Source organism: Nilaparvata lugens, chromosome 1, assembly GCF_014356525.2.
Source record: "Nilaparvata lugens isolate BPH chromosome 1, ASM1435652v1, whole genome shotgun sequence".
Taxonomy (NCBI): Eukaryota; Metazoa; Arthropoda; class Insecta; order Hemiptera; family Delphacidae; genus Nilaparvata; species Nilaparvata lugens.
In genome coordinates this window covers 14238127-14254320 of record NC_052504.1, presented here as the reverse complement: position 1 = coordinate 14254320, position 16194 = coordinate 14238127, and the positions used below count along the sequence as shown (strand labels likewise).

General features: G+C 35.2%; 2 protein-coding genes across 3 annotated transcripts in view; one reads left to right on the top strand and one right to left on the bottom strand.

Moving 5' to 3' along the window:
- Positions 1–6639, bottom strand: part of LOC111064363 (protein bunched, class 2/F/G isoform) — a 51413-nt gene extending 44774 nt beyond the window's left edge. Inside the window, exon 1 of one of the 2 annotated variants that reach the window (XM_039431161.1) lies at positions 4404–6639. In XM_039431161.1, coding sequence (XP_039287095.1) covers positions 4404–6406 — 2003 coding nt within the window. In that variant the 5' untranslated portion in view covers positions 6407–6639. The remainder of the gene's footprint in view (positions 1–4403) is intronic. The other variant, XM_039431153.1, reaches the window with a different exon arrangement.
- A 1303-nt stretch (positions 6640–7942) lies between these two features.
- On the top strand, positions 7943–15767 carry LOC111049228 (translin). Its single transcript, XM_039431173.1, has 4 exons — positions 7943–8113; positions 12840–12933; positions 13553–13765; positions 14973–15767. Exons 1-4 carry the CDS (start codon positions 8042–8044, stop codon positions 15146–15148), a joined length of 555 nt encoding a protein of 184 aa, XP_039287107.1. The 5' UTR covers positions 7943–8041; the 3' UTR covers positions 15149–15767.
- The last annotated feature ends 427 nt before the right edge of the window (positions 15768–16194 follow it).

Genomic DNA, 16194 nt, shown 5'->3' with positions numbered 1-16194 from the left:
CAACGCCAATATTATATATACTGCCTAAAAAACAGTCGTTAGGTCATGTCAGAGGCCCTGAAATTGATCAGTTGCGACCTGAAAACTCTGACACCAGACCTGAGCCAGCCAGGTCACTCGATATTATTATTATTATATATTAGATTATTATTTAGTTTCAATGAAAGCTTTTGTAATTTTGTTAGTAAATTTCTAATGTATGAAACTGAATTTTGTTTTCCATGTATTTGTGCATTAATTATATGAATTTGGCAATGTTTTTGCCCATCTATTTGCAAGAGTGATATGATACTTTTTTCGATGTTATTATTCTTTAGATAGTGTCCAGACATCATATCTACAAGTTCAAACGACTTCATAAAAATCGACATATAGAATCGCATCAACATAATTTTGAATCTACCTGATTTATACTGAAGACAATAAAATACTTCAATCTAATAATCTTTAAATATTTTTTTAAAATAAATCTTAATTCGTTATAGAATAGCATCACATAATTTTGAATCTGCTTGATTTAGTCCTAACTCCGCCTAATAAAGATTTTTTTCATTTTCATTTCCATTTAAATACCGAAGACAATGAAATACTTATCTAATAAAATTTAAATAATACTTGGGCAAATAAATACTTTGTAGTTACTATGTTTCTATGTTTAAACGGAAATAAAAAATCAATCTAATGAGATCAACCAACAGAAGAATAGAGAGATTAAAGATTAAAGAGAATGATAATAATATCCAATAGTACTTTCCTCTATTGGAAAACACTTCTATTAGATGACTTGATCAATATTCTATTAGCAACAGGCAAAATGAGAAAGAATGATAGAGACTAATGAAGATTAAAGATAATGCCAATTATTCAATTGGCTAGTTTGGTTCCTCCATTCCTTAATATTGTGAAAAATAAACTACTACATGACTTGATCAATATCTATTAGCAACAGACAAAATTAGGGAGAATGATAATATGACTAATGAAGATCAAACAGAAAGATTAAAATAAAGGTTAAACATAATCACAATTATTATCTAATTGGCTATTTTGGTTCCTACATTCCTCATTATTGTAGAAGATAAACTACTACATGACTTGATTAATTTTATTAGCAACGGACAAAGTGAGAGAGAATGATAGTGACTGATGAAGATTTAAAAGAATCACAATATTATCCAATAGGCTAGTTTGGTTCCTTCATTCTTCAATATTGTAAAAAAATAAACTACTACAATAATGACTTGATTAATTTTATTAACAACAGCCAAAATTAGGCTGCTTCTCCAATGGAACCAAAATGGTTCCTCCATTCCTCAATATTGTGAAAAACTTGATTAATTCTATTAGCAACAGCCAAAATTAGGGAGAATGACAATGACAGTAGTTGTAATAGAATGCAGAAGACCATTATTTAGAAATGGTGCGTCTATTTGGATGACATGAGTCATGAGTGCGCAATGCTGTCGTATGGGAGTCTGGCTGGTCGGTCTGAGGCTGAGGAGCGAGGATAGTAGTCTAGTAGTTGTTTAGTTTGATAAAGACGAGCAGGGGCGAAGGGGCGAAGGGGCGAAGTGACAAATTGCTTCCTCCATTCGGTTCCGATAACACCAAAACGGTTTTCCCACTCTCTCAACGCCCAATTCAAACATACAACTTCACTTTCAAAGTGGATCAGAACAGCAACATCTTCAACTTCAAGGGAATCTTTTTTGTTGCCATTTACAAGGAAGTGGAAAAAAAGAAGCTCTTTGTATTTCCATAAATACTGCACTTGAATAATAGAATATATTCCATATTTCAAATATTTAGTTAGGCTACTCTAATACATTTATGAAATAAGAAAAACTTTTATTTATTGGATAAAGCAAACAATACAATAGTCGGAAGAGAAAAACAGGCTATTGCCAAAAACTTTTTATATTTCCTAATTTTTTATCAAATTTTACAAGTAGCAAGTAATTATTTCAAGTGATCAGCCACCTATACATCAATCAGATCATTGATAATCTATGAAGGTTTGATTCTCCAAACGCCAATACATCACAATTTTCAATTAACTTTGGAAACATCCCAAGGATTAAGGAAGATTTGCCGGGGTGAAGCAATTTTCTAATATTTCCACCAAAGAAAGTCGTCAGTAATACAATAATGTAGAAATTGTTTGTCATAACCCAAGTCAAGTGCCTTATAGAAAGAGAGCTGCAGCTATGATTTTCACTAAGGTTTGAAGATATAATAATAATTTTGGTATGCTATCCAAGCATTTGGCCACTTGATAAATTTAGGACAACTTCATTTGTGAGTTGAGTATGCCTAATAAATAACGAATACAGAGTCAATAGGTTAGTTAGTTTCTCATGGAATATTTTGGTACTTATTAAAACTTAAGAGATTATGCAGATTCGAGATTGACATATTATATTCAAATCTATAAAATATGATACACAAACTGAATGATTCATAATATTAATTTGAGCACACCAGTGTTATGGAAGTTGATGTTATTCCTCCAACAGTAAGAGGGGAACCGTTAGTTCGAATCTGACAGCTACAGATCTGATTTGTATGATACAGAGTCATACAAAACCTAATTATTAAGCTGAATTTGAAGATACTATATCATAGTTTAGTAGCGATACCTACTAAACTATAATAATAATTATGATGATTACAATAATTTATCAAACTGTTTACTTTCTAAATCAATTTCTGTTGATCGTCATTTCGATGTCAAGAATTCATAACGAAATAAACACTTTTCCAAGTGATATGGTCAACAAAAGTGCAATATTCTTCAAGTAACTAAGGAGGAAAAAATAACTGAAAACACAATTTTTTATCATGAACAAGGTCACTGACGGGGACGGAAGAGAACATTCTACTTTGAAAAACAATAAAAAAATGCCTGTTATCTTATGGGATGTCTTATTATCTTCGCAACAAAACACACTTCATTTACTTATCTCTGACAGCCCAAAATATCACTAATAGCGCACTTTTTATTGATAAGATGATAAAGATTCATTATTATGCAACAGAATAGCTACAATTTTTCAATTGCAATGCACAGAATACTGATTTGCAAAAGATATTCAGAAAATTGATAAAAATCATAGCCTAATGCTATTATCCAATGAATGATACAGATAATTCCATGGTTCATTTTTGAGCACATTTATGGACATGGGATATTCTTAACCACACCCAACATAATTACATTAATTCAATTTAGAAATTCTATGAGATGATAACAAAAATCTATTATGAAAACCAATAAACGAATTTCTATGAGCAGAAAACCATATTGAAAATAAAGTTGAAGAAATTACGAGTTATTTATCGTAGCATGAATGTTTAATCTGTTGTAAGGGTTTAGAAAACCAACCGAAGATTTGATTTGAAATTTATCATGAAAAGTTAATATTATAACATGAACTCTACTAAAATATCAAATCTCTCTAGTTGAATAATTGATGATAATTAGAAATTATATTACAATTAAATAACATCTGAAAATTAATTGAAGCTTGGAAGCTAATTGAATCAACAATAACAGAATACCGCAATGATAATATAAGTTGAGATAAGTAGCATGTCTGTCATGTAGGTCAGTTATCCGATTTATCATTTGAAAACAAACACATAATCGTGCACGACTCTAAAAATAGATCCGATAATAAATTTCATTCATTCACCATTACAAGACTACTTGAACGAGATTCAGATTATCGAGATTAATGAACGTAAAATTATTTAAAATCACCCATCAATTTCCTGTTCAAAGTCTAAGATGGGATGTTATGCATAGGCCTACTATACTTTTTCCAGTTATAATACTAAAGTTGCTACAATGAGTGAGGAATTCGACCGTATTTAATGCAGTTGAGAATCGAAATAATATTCTATTTGAGGGATAGTTTTGTTAATAGGAAGACAGCCACTTTTTAAGATTAGAAAGCCAGTTATTAATAGAAAGAAAGCTATTCTTTAATGGAAAACAGGACGACGTTTTGATAGTTGACCTGACTCACAACTATCGGTTGATACTGACTAACTAGAGATTTAAATATGAAATTGATTTCCAGTTAACTTGGTGTATAATTTGTAATTTATACGTTGTGCATAATGTATTCTCAAAATTATTAGGAAAATCTATGATTGTGAAAGCTTAAGTTAATGACAACTTTTTAACGATAAAACTATCATTATATCCGTACTCTGCCTAATAAAGGATATTGATTTGATACTTGACCTGACTCACGATAGGATATTGAGTTGATACTTGACCTGACTCACGATGTTATAACCATAATTAAACCTGCCTAAAAAAGAATAATTATTCCATTTAGCTGTATGAATTGCTGAAATAATAGTGGAAACTTGAATGGTAATGGATGACTCACCTCTCTGGATCCTCTCCAGCGGCCGGTGTCTCAGAGTTGTCGTTGTTGTTGATAGAAGCGACATTGGCGAGCGTCTCGAGGATGCCAGTGGACTGGACGACCCGCTCGATGACTCCAGGCTCAGAGGTGATGGCGTCCACCACACTGGAGGGTACCGCCCCGTTCCTGAACATTTGGCCCTGCATGACAGTGCCGTACATCTGCTGGATCATCTGGGTGGCGGCAGACTGTGACGTAGGCACCATAGATGCGGCCGCCTGGCTGACGGCGGCCACCACCTGGGCGGCAGTCGGCACCGGGGCGTAGCCGGCCATCGACGTCGTCGGCACGTGGTGCATCTGTTGCTGCTGTTGTTGACCCTGTGACTGCGCCTGCTGTTGTTGTTGTTGTGGCTGCATTGCATACGGCTGCTGCATGCCGACAGCTGTCTGCTGATGCGGCACCTGCGTCGGAATAGTCATCATTTGCGGTGGTTGCTGCTGCGACGGCATCATCGAAATGCCTTGAGTGGTGGTGTAGTATTGTGGTTGTTGCATTGGATGCTGTTGCACCGATATCATGCCTGGTGGACACTGCTGTAGACTGCCTCCTGCTGCTACTGGATAGGTTTGTGGTGACGGCTGCGTCTGTACAGGCATCTGAATGGTTTGTGCAATATGCGCCGAAGTTGGAGGGTAGTTTGCTGGTGCTGATATCGGTTGTTGTGGTATAGTCTGGATTATTGTTTGAGGTACTTGCATTGGTTGTGACTGAATACTATGAACTGGTTGCATCGGCTGAATAACTTGCTGTTGCACCTGTTGAGGTTGTTGGAATTGTTGAAGGTGCTGCATCTGTACAGGTTGACCCAGTTGTTGAGGCAATGGTACCTGAGGCATTTGCATGTTCGCACTTGCTATAACTTGTTGCATCTGTTGTGCTTGAAGACTCTGATGCTGATTCGTATTCAACATGTTTTGATTCATGGGTGAATTCAAAGACATGCTTTGAATGTGTTGTTGAAGCATTTGAGCCTGGCTGCTACTAATGCTTACTGGCTGGGACTGCATAGTTTGTCCAGGAGATGGGTTAGAATAAGCACCAGTATTTGTTTGTCCACTATTTTGGTTAATATATTGAACATTTGATTGTTGTTGATCTTGTTGTGTCCCTTTGTCAACGTTTAAAGGCACTTTGTCTTCAACGGAGTTCATGTTTTGAGAGTTCATATCTGACAAACAAATGCCACTATCTGTTGCCTGGTGACCAACAGTAGCTGGGCTATGCACGTTTTCAATCTGCTCTTTAACTGGTAAATTCGAAACGTTAGCTTGAGTTTGTTGGCTTTGAATCATACTATGATCTAAATAGTCCATGCAAATCCACCGTCCTCTTTTAAAAGGTTCTGTACTTTCTATTTTCACAACTTTAAATCGCTCATTTCTTCCCGGATGCGAATGGATATCCCTCATTTCAGTTTCATTATGCTTAACGCCTACTATATTTATCACACTATCTGGAACCGTAACATGTAATTCACTACCTGCTATATTATTTACACAGGCTGAGGGAGAGTTTCCACAATTTTCATTAGCATCTACTATAGCTAATCCGTATTGCGAACTAGTAGGTATGACGGGTGCAGTGCCAAGAGAAGCGGAAGTATTGAAAAAAACATCGTCTTTAGAAAATGTATCTTCTGAATAACTAGGAGTTTCGTTTCCAATGTCTGTCACACGTGAAACATCAACAACATCCGATATATCCTCAGTATGTGATTCATCCAAGTCGTCTGCAGAATCTTCACCGCCGTCATTACTCGTGCGAGAACCTACTGTCACACTGGTTATTTGAAAGGAAGTTTTCTTTTTAGCATTCGTTGCTGATGAAATTAAAGTTGTTGGGTGAGCTATAGGTTTATCAGATTCCCCTAACCTTAAAGACTCACTTGTAGTACGATTCACTGCATTAGAATATTTGTTCTTTTCCAATCCCTTTGATGTTTTCTGCGATTTTTCAGCCATGTTAAACTACACTCCACTACACCGCACTCCGACACCAATCAACCGAAATTGAGAATAAACTATTTAAGAAATACATTGTCATTAAATTTTAATAGAACAAAAACGCGAATAAATATTAAACATTGTTCATTAATAAATCTTTAAATTGCGTACAATAACATGATCGTATTGACTCCCTTCAGTAGCCATTTCCATGGCCTTCACAACAAACGTATCAACGACTTTATTAATCTAGAGTGCTTGCTCCAGGTGAAAAATGAATGTTTTTGAAATAAAATAAAACTAGATAGATATTGGAACAACCAGAAATTTGTTATTTTTGGAAAAAAATTAAACAATTTTATCGATGATTCAAAGGTTATAAATCCACTCAAACGATGATGGAAAGAGACCTTCTCTTAGCGCACTGTACCCGAACGTAGTAAAGAAATCAATAGATGATTCTCCGTCGTAAAATTTGATCATTCTTGGATGATTCCGAAAGCAAATCCATTGATGAGTATTTTGTGAATAAGGAAAATGTTATAGTATTTGATGAAATTGTATATTGATGCATTCATTGTTTTTTTTCTATTCTGCTATTTGGAAATATCATTAAATGTGGAATTATATCATATTTTGAAAAAAATATTTTTGTAGGATAAACAAATTATTCTCTTGTCTAATGGAGAGCATAAACATGATTGTAATTAATTTAATTGAGTGAACGGTAACAATTAACTTACTCTATCAACCAAATTGAGACTATTTCGTTGCTATGTGTTCTCCGTTCTGTTGTATGGGGTAGAAGCATGGACCCTCACAAAAGAAACAATGGTAAAGATTAAAGCTTGAACTCTGGCTGTACAGAAGAATGCTGAAAATATCCTACACGCAAAAAGTTACTAATCAAGAGGTTTTCAGGAGAATGAATAAAGAACCGGAGCTCCTGAATACCATTAAAAGTAGAAAACTGCAATACCTCGGCCACATTATGAGGAATAGCTCAAGATACAAACTTTTGCAAGAGATCCTTCAAGGAAAAATCAACGGAAAAAGGGGACCTGGCACGAGAATTTCATGGCTGGCAAATCTGAGGCTATGGTTTCACCAGTCATCTGCAGAGCTGTTCCGTAGCGCCGTCAACAAAATCAGGATAGCCATTATGATCGCCAACATCCGAAACGGAGCAGGCACGTGAAGAAGAAGAACGGTAACAGTTTGTCGTGATGCCTATTGTATAGTGAGGATCACGTAATAATGACAGTATTTGATCTACTTTGGTTTTGCTATCCTTGTCTATCATTCGACAAAGCCGGTGGTTCTATCCTTTTCTAGGTCCACAACGATGCCAATTATGTTTTTGACAGTGTAGAAATATAATTAATTAATGCAGAGAGTCGGCACCGCTATTTTTCCATCTTTATCCACTGCCATTATAACGTGGACCTCACTATAGATAAACACTGTAATCACGCGGCTTGGCAAGCAGCTTGACGAGAATGTGGTGCTGTCATTTATGCAAGCGATCTGCACACTGCACATGCGCAGAAATTTTTTCAGTTCTAAAAATTAGGTTAGGTTTGTGTTCACGAGAAAGAAAAAAATGTTGTGAGTTACAGTAGTTGTTATTTGTAGTCTATTTAAAACGCCGAAATGGATTTGCATTTTAAAACATATTTAGAAGAATTTCAGCAACACTTGACCAATGATGTCGTGTTTTTTGAGGTGATATTCTTATCTTTGATTTTATAGCATACCGTACTTACTAAAAACAATTAATTTGACACAAGGGGTGATGTAAATAAAAATTAGTAACTACTTTTACTTGTTGTTTTTCAAGTAAATACTGGACATTAGGTGAATAAAACATCAGTATTTAGTACCCCATCTGGTGAGATGTAGTACGGTACTGATAATATAAAATGTAGTCAAATATCACGTTTTTTTCAATTAATTGTTAATTATTAGAGTTAATGTTATCCCAAGGACAGGGGTTTCCAGATCGGCAGTATCATTTGGTACCAAATCATTCATCCTTAGACCAGTTGTAGAACCAGTCATCCTTAGACAGTTAGACAGAACCTTCATCCTTAGACAGTTATAGACCAGTTCCAGGACTACTGGTCTAAGGATTCATCTGGGATGTGAAGGCGCTGGAATGACAAAAAACGACTCCTCATCTAAATTCCAAACCCTGCAGCAATTACAGTAGCCTACTTAGCAATATCTTCCTTATTGTTGAGCTGAATTTTGTTTATTGAATGTCTTTCACTCCTCTTGGTAAAGTGATGAAGAATCTTATGGCCCGAGTGTGAAGCTAGTGCCCTGGGTCCCCGCCAGTCTGCATCAAGGCATCTCCAGCCTGGCAGCATAGCGAATGTTGTGTTTGCTTATGTCACTCCTTTTTGACAGCTGCTCTTGGGTTTTCTTGGCATAAAGCAATGAAATTAGAATGTACTGATTGTAAACTGTAAAAATGCCAATTGCAATAACTTCGGCTCCATCCATTACCTATACTTGTGGGATCAAAGGCGTCACAAAATTCAATTTCAATACACGTAATTACCCCCCCACACACACACATTAAATATTCAGATAGCAGCTTTAAACAGTGACTACTTTTTATAAAATTCAAATCATTACTCATAAATTCAGTCACATTATAATATACCTTGTCAGAAACCAGCTTCCTGATGGTTCTCTTCAAGGTGGTCTCATCCAACTGCTTCACACCAGGAGGCTGCTTGTTCAGGAAAGGAATTTCAGGAAAGAAATCCTGGCCTGTGATCGGTGGAGGCGATCTGGAGAAATCCAACAGCCTGGTGTTGTGGAGGTGGATGTCTCTACGGGCAGCCAGAGTATTCTGTATCCTCTTGACATAAACCAAGCACAGGAGGATGTAACGGCTGACGACCGTCAGTACACCATGGTGAGCAAAGATGGGCTTGCAGTGGGCAAGATGATCGCTGCCTGTTATGATGCAATCTCTCAGCCTTCTTTTGCAACCTTAGGACATCCTTCATCTTGAGTAGCAGGAAGATGCGGGAGAGTCGGCTGGTTACCTGCTGTATATGATTGTTCCAGCTGAGTTTGCCATTCAAGACAAAACCCAGAAAATTCACTGGATTATGAAGAGATGGAACATTCCATATACAGCAGGGATTCCCCCTGGTGTATATGATTGTTCCAGCTGATTTTGCAATTCAAGACAAAACCCTGCAGATTCACTGGATTATGAGGTTCTCTTGACAAGCTGCAGATGCTCCTTTGAAAAGTAGACGGCGCTGCTCCATGTGGCCCGCAAAAGTCATCAACCTCAGTGCTCTTCTCTGCATAAGCAGTATGTCCTAGACGGCAGGAACATGCCCCCATAAGAGCACCCCATCCTTCAAATGAATGTGAAGGAATTTATAGTATGCAATCACAAGGCTGTTATGGTAGACTTGGTGTTTCAGCTACTACAGAATGTAAATGACTAGACATGTTGAGGCACACCTGGTGAATGTGGTGGTTCCAGGACTGTTTTCCATCAAGCCATACTTATTATTTGTAATATACCTTCCTGGAGGTATTAAAACCAGCAATATTTGATGCTAGGATCAATCATCAATCTCATTACTACACCATGAGAATTGAGTGCAACAAAGCTATGAATGTTAGTAAACATGAGTTCTTCATGACAATATCCGGGGGAAAGTATGCACAATCTTCATCGGTAATTTGCGAAGCTAAGATTTAAATCAATACACATTTGCATCAATAATGCGTGCTTATAATATTGAATTTATAATTATTTTGTAATAAAATAGAGGACATATAATATATTGTGTACTATCTCATGGTATAGGGCGTTTATGTTGCAGTTTTGAATGTTTAGTATTTGCAGTTTAGAATGCAGTTTTTACTTAAGCTGATAGTCCTAGTACTACTTTTTACTTTCCTTGCCCTATTACCATAGGTAAGGAAAGTATTGCTTTCCAAAAAAAATTTAAGGTACCCTAATTTCATGTTTTCTATATGTTTCAAGGTCCCCTGAGTCCAAAAACATGATTTTTGGGTGTTGGTCTGTGTGTGTGTGTCTGTGAACACGATAATTCCATTCCTAATTAACCGATTGACTTGAAATTTTAAACTTAAGGTCCTTATACCATGAGGATCCAACAATGAGAAATTCAATAAAATTCAATTCAAAATGGCGGATAGTGGCTAAAAAACCATGTTTTTCACGGTTTTCTCGAAAACGGCTCTAACGATTTTCTTCAAATTTATACCCTAGATAGCTATTTATAAACCCTATCAACTGACATGAGTCTCATTTCTGGGAAAATTGCAGGAGCTCCGTAATATTCCTGAGAAGAATGAATTTTGTTAAATTTCTATCACGATTTTCTCATAAATGACTTGACCGATTTTTTCAAATTCATACCCTGTATAGTTATTTATATATATATATATATATATATATATATATATATATATATATATATATATATATATATATGCTCTATTAACTGGCATGAGTCTCCTCCCTGGGAAATTAACAGGGGGTCCACCCCATCCTTGAGAAATTTACTTTGTAACCTCCTTCTCGTGCGTGAGGTAGGTAGGTAGAGCAGTTTATTCAAAAGAACACATGTCGATATTTTATTTTTAGAACAGCTGTTTTGACAACTTTTAAAAAATTTCATAATTCAAACAAAGGAAAATGTACTCTGAACACAATAACAATAGTATAATCGTAGTTTCAATTATTTAGCCGCCAATCGGCATAATGTTATTCCCCTAAATTATCGTCGTTAATGAGGCTTATAGATCAATGAGCAAGGAGAGTTGTGTGAGTGTACCACACCAGATTTTTGGTGAAGCTATGGTGTCGCTTGATAGTCTCATACTGTGCCGTTCTTAAGCTGCGTACACATATTCGTGCTTCCAACCCGCACCGAGCACGCTCCTCCCTCGTACCGCCTTCGTACCACCATCGAACCACAGTCGGACCGCCCACGCATCCATCATGAACGTTACGGAAGATGTTAGATCTTCTCGCGTTCCCCGGTCGAACTACTCTTGCTCCCCGGTCGATCATCAATCGCTCTGCTGGAGTGACGTTCGGTTGCGGAGCAGAGCGAGAGTCTGTACGCACCTTTACACTCACTCGGCAAAGCAGTGCAATGGACAGTAGTCGACAGTATTCGGCTTTAGTTGACAAAAAAATCCGCTTGAAATTTGGAACATGAACGACCTATCAAATCAAATCAAAGTTTATTCATCAAAACAATTATTACAATACAAATATTTGGATACCTATACCATGGGATTTCTTATTATGCAATCTTTTCTCTATGGTATTATATAGGATTTTTCATCAAGTACTTCCTATCTTTATCCAATTACATAAAAATCTGGTGTGGCGCACTCACACAACTATCCTTGCCGTTATGAAAATTGATCACCTGACGCTACGGTAGTGTTCCCGCGCATCTCAAATCTACTATTCAAAGATTAGAGCCAGCTGGTGACAGCTGGGGTACCTTAATTTTTTCGGAAAGCAATACTTTCCTTACCTATGGTAATAGGGCAAGGAAAGTAAAAACAAGCAGTGTGCCTTATATTGACGAGAGATATATTTTTAAAGTCTATCATTGACATTATGCCAGGAATTTGATAGCACTTGAATGACAGCTTCAGCTTCGCCTGGTAGCATGAATATGAGCGAAGTCCATTTTCAAATTAATCTAGAGCACAAATCGAGTGATGAATCTCATTGATGAATATTGAGTAATGTTGAATTTTTGGGCTTCGATGGTCTATGGCTTATCGACATAGAAATGTGACTTAGACATACTGTAGTGACTTTGGTCACTTTTGTGACCAGTATACATCATAGTCTATGCGCGAAATAACCATGTCTGGAAATTGCTTATCCTGAATGTCAATTGATCTTTCTGGCACATTGCACCGTCTTGTTAGAATCACTATTTTAATTATTCATTTTATTTTTTCAATTATTTTCATTATTCACATCCATAACATATATTTTACTGCAAGAAGTCGATAATCATTGGCTGTAATTGCATGTTCAAGTTAGAGAGCCAATTTGCTGTGGGCGACAACTGTCGCTGATTCTTCTGCAGAAACTTGTTCTTGGCAGACCTTAAGCTCCTTTGTCGTACAGATGTTGAACACTTACCGAACCAGTTTCCTCAAATTTATTCACCTCAATGCATTTAGTTTTCTCGATAGGTCGATTATTTCTACTGTAAAATTAACAGACCTCTTGTAACATTGCTTGCTTAGAACATATATTATTTTGATAAATAATTTTCATAATTTGTAATTGTTGTTGAATGCACTATTGATCTCAGTACAGAAATATATAAATAACTGCAATTGATATTACTACAAACCTGTAGTTTTTTAAAACTGCTTCCTAACAAGAAACCGTATTTTTCAGAATATCAAAAGCGAAGTGAAACTACTGGAAGTATATACAGCTTCAATGTCCAATAGTATGAATGAAATTTACAGTGGAGAAGGACTGAAAAATAGTATGTTATCTTTTAATTTTATTATATATTTAAAAATCATTTCAATTACAATTTACAACTGTGGAATGTGAAAATATCACTCTTATTAGTTGTATTAATGCTGTACTTAATATAAGGGGTCTCCCCCATGGGAAGACGAAATCGTAAATACTAAAACATATTGCAATGTGAAATTTGATTTACTGAAGATTGCAATGCTAGTGTCGGAAACAGATTATGTTTCTGTTATGCTTAGCATGTAACAATGTTAGCAGTTGAACTTAAGAACTTGAAAAACTTCAAGTACAAATACTTTTGATGGTTTTCACGTTTAAATCGTTGTAGATTTTTGATGTTTGGTCATATTCTTCACTCTGATAAGACATGGTTTTATCTAAATTGGCAAGGAAAATGTCAGAAAAACATATTTTGGAGTCAAAGAAATACTGTACCGTTATTTCGCATCTATTAATAAAGCTTACTCTCTGCCCGAGGGCGGCAATTTAGCCTGAGAGAGAGAAAAACTCCTCCAGTCCCATAATTCTCAAAAACTGAGAAAAATGTTGATATATTTTTATTCAAATTCAAAGTATGATTATTTTGTACCACACTTTGAAAGTTAATGTTTATTATGTTTCAGTTCCTTTATATTGTGCGAGAGCTCGTGAAAACCTTCCACTAATTCAAAAAAGCTTTGAAAATATAAAGAAAGCATTTCCCGAGGAAGATTTTTTCAAATTTAATCATGCATGGAAGACTCACACTAGTCAAATTGCAGAATGGGTATTACTCATTGTATTTCTTGAGAGAGGAGATCTTTGTCTGAAAAAAGAATTTTCTGAGATTATTGGAGGTAAGTTTTCAAGAAATTAAAAAAACCGAAATAGCTTCCAAGTTCAAGTATTTAGATCACTTCCATTAAAGAAACGGATACATTACTATCACTATAGAATATTTTTAGTCAATATCAGGATGTTCAGTCATAGCTTGTAGAATAAAAAGAAGCTGTCAAAAGCTTACCGCTCAAAACTGTTCTCTTCTCAGCAATCGATCATTACAGTTGCAGATTTTTTCAAGTGTTTATGGAAGTTTTCATCAGTCATAGCAAATTCTTAGTTGAATGGGCGAAATTTGATACTAGTAAAAGTTTTGAGAATTCGTGTAAGTGAAATATGCTTTATTGAGTGGAGTTTAGACTTCTCAACATTGACATATAGAATTGCGATAGACTACAAGCACACACATCTATTATTAGTTTATATATTTCGAAAATAAATACATAACTTATTAATCCGAAAATTATTTGAATGAATAAATGAACCTTTATTGAAAATAAAAACGATTACAATTCGAATAAGATTGCATCATCCTAATTCATCATTTATTTGAAACCAATCAATAGTTTAAATAACAAGAGTTACTGAATATTTATTGATAATAACGGTTTTGATAAAGTGTAATTTCCGTTCAATTAATTCTCAGGTAGAATTCATTTTATTGTTTAAATTTTCTTCAAATCGTGGCATTCTTATTAATAACACTGATGACATTCACGTTATAAAGTCAGCAACTGATTAAGGAATAACATTGGTTTCCTATCCTTGTCACCCATCAGAGAAAGCAGATTGCTCTATCCTTTTCTAGATCGGGGTTTTTGGTTTTGAAGAAATATAATATCTCATTATGAACATTTATAATTAAATCATGAAAAAAATATTTTCTTGGTGGATAAATCTGAAATAGTTTTGATCATTATTAACAAGAATCAACAGTTAATATTAGATCAGATTTACCGTGGTAACTTTAATCACATCTATCTACTGGCCTATATAAAACTGTGTTAATAGAAAATTGGCAAATTTGAATTCCTATAATTTCCATTGACTTTATTATGTGAATCTCAGTATAGCCTACATGTGTTTTCCATTCACATTGGAAAGATGGACTTACTTGCAAAAGAATCACCAATATTCATTAAATTCTAACCATCCAATCAGCCAATTGACGTAAGGTACACTTCATCGTTCTCCTATTAATTAATAATTACTAATTCTTTACAGTGGAAAACGAATCACAACTAGGCTTTCATATAACCCTTGAAGAATATCTTTTCGGATATTTGTCCATGATCTCAGACTTGGTGAGTATTTTCAGCTATTCTCTGATATTATCCATGAATGTATATCCTAATTTATTTTCCTTCCAAATTGTGATTTTGAAAATGTACCGTATGTAATAGAATAGAGCAGAAACAATCATTCTAATTTCAAGGCGTTAAGGGAGTTGGGTTTGGGGGAATTCTTTAGATTTAAAATCAGTTGAGAGCTTAAAACGCGATCTGATAAAGATAATTGAACAGCCCCACCACAATATTCTGGGTATTTATTGAACCAATTATACACAATTCATTAAAATGTTGTCTCCATTAATAACGATTATTATTATAAAATGATTGGGGGAGAAGCAACATGCAGAGCCCAAAACTGTTCCTCCCCCGAATTTGTTGGAAGATTTTGAAGACTATTCAACATTTTAATGAATTGTGTTTCACAAATTCTTAAAACAGTGTAATGATTGCTTCAGTCTCTTAAATTTAAAAAATGATAACTTGAGAAAACGTGGTGATGCTCTGAAATACGATTTGAAAAAGGCGGAGGAAGTGATCAGTGATTTAAAATTACGAGGACATTTGACTTCAACAATAAAGGATAGCAATAGTGAGCGTGACGGTAAAGTGCAATTGGAGACTTGCAATTCATGAATATTGAACAATTTTCAGCGTTAAATATTTTCAAACTACTGCAGTAATTAGCATTTTTATAAATTATATTTCAACTTTTATATTATATAAATACGTTTTTATAATTACCTATTTTGTACAAAGTATTGATAAAAAAATGTTGAATAAGAGAGAGTAAATTCGAACGTCTTACTTTTTTATTAGTATTTCCCTCGGTTATTTTTATTTATTCAACAATGATAAAACACTCATAGTGCTGGTTGCACAAAAGCCGACCACAAGAACCAATCAGAGAAGCCGTCTTTTCAAAAAAGCCTTCTCTGATTGGTTCTCGTGAAATTAACCAGGATTAAAATTTAACTGGATTTTGTGCAACCGGACCATATTCATAAAATGATTGACTATACAGAGTTGGCGAAAATTATAGAAACAACTTAATATTTCGTTTACAAGGATAATTTGCCATTAGGTACCATTGGATATGACATTGACCATGATGTCCCGTGCTGCAAACTAAGGTTTGCTCGGGCTATAGCAATGTT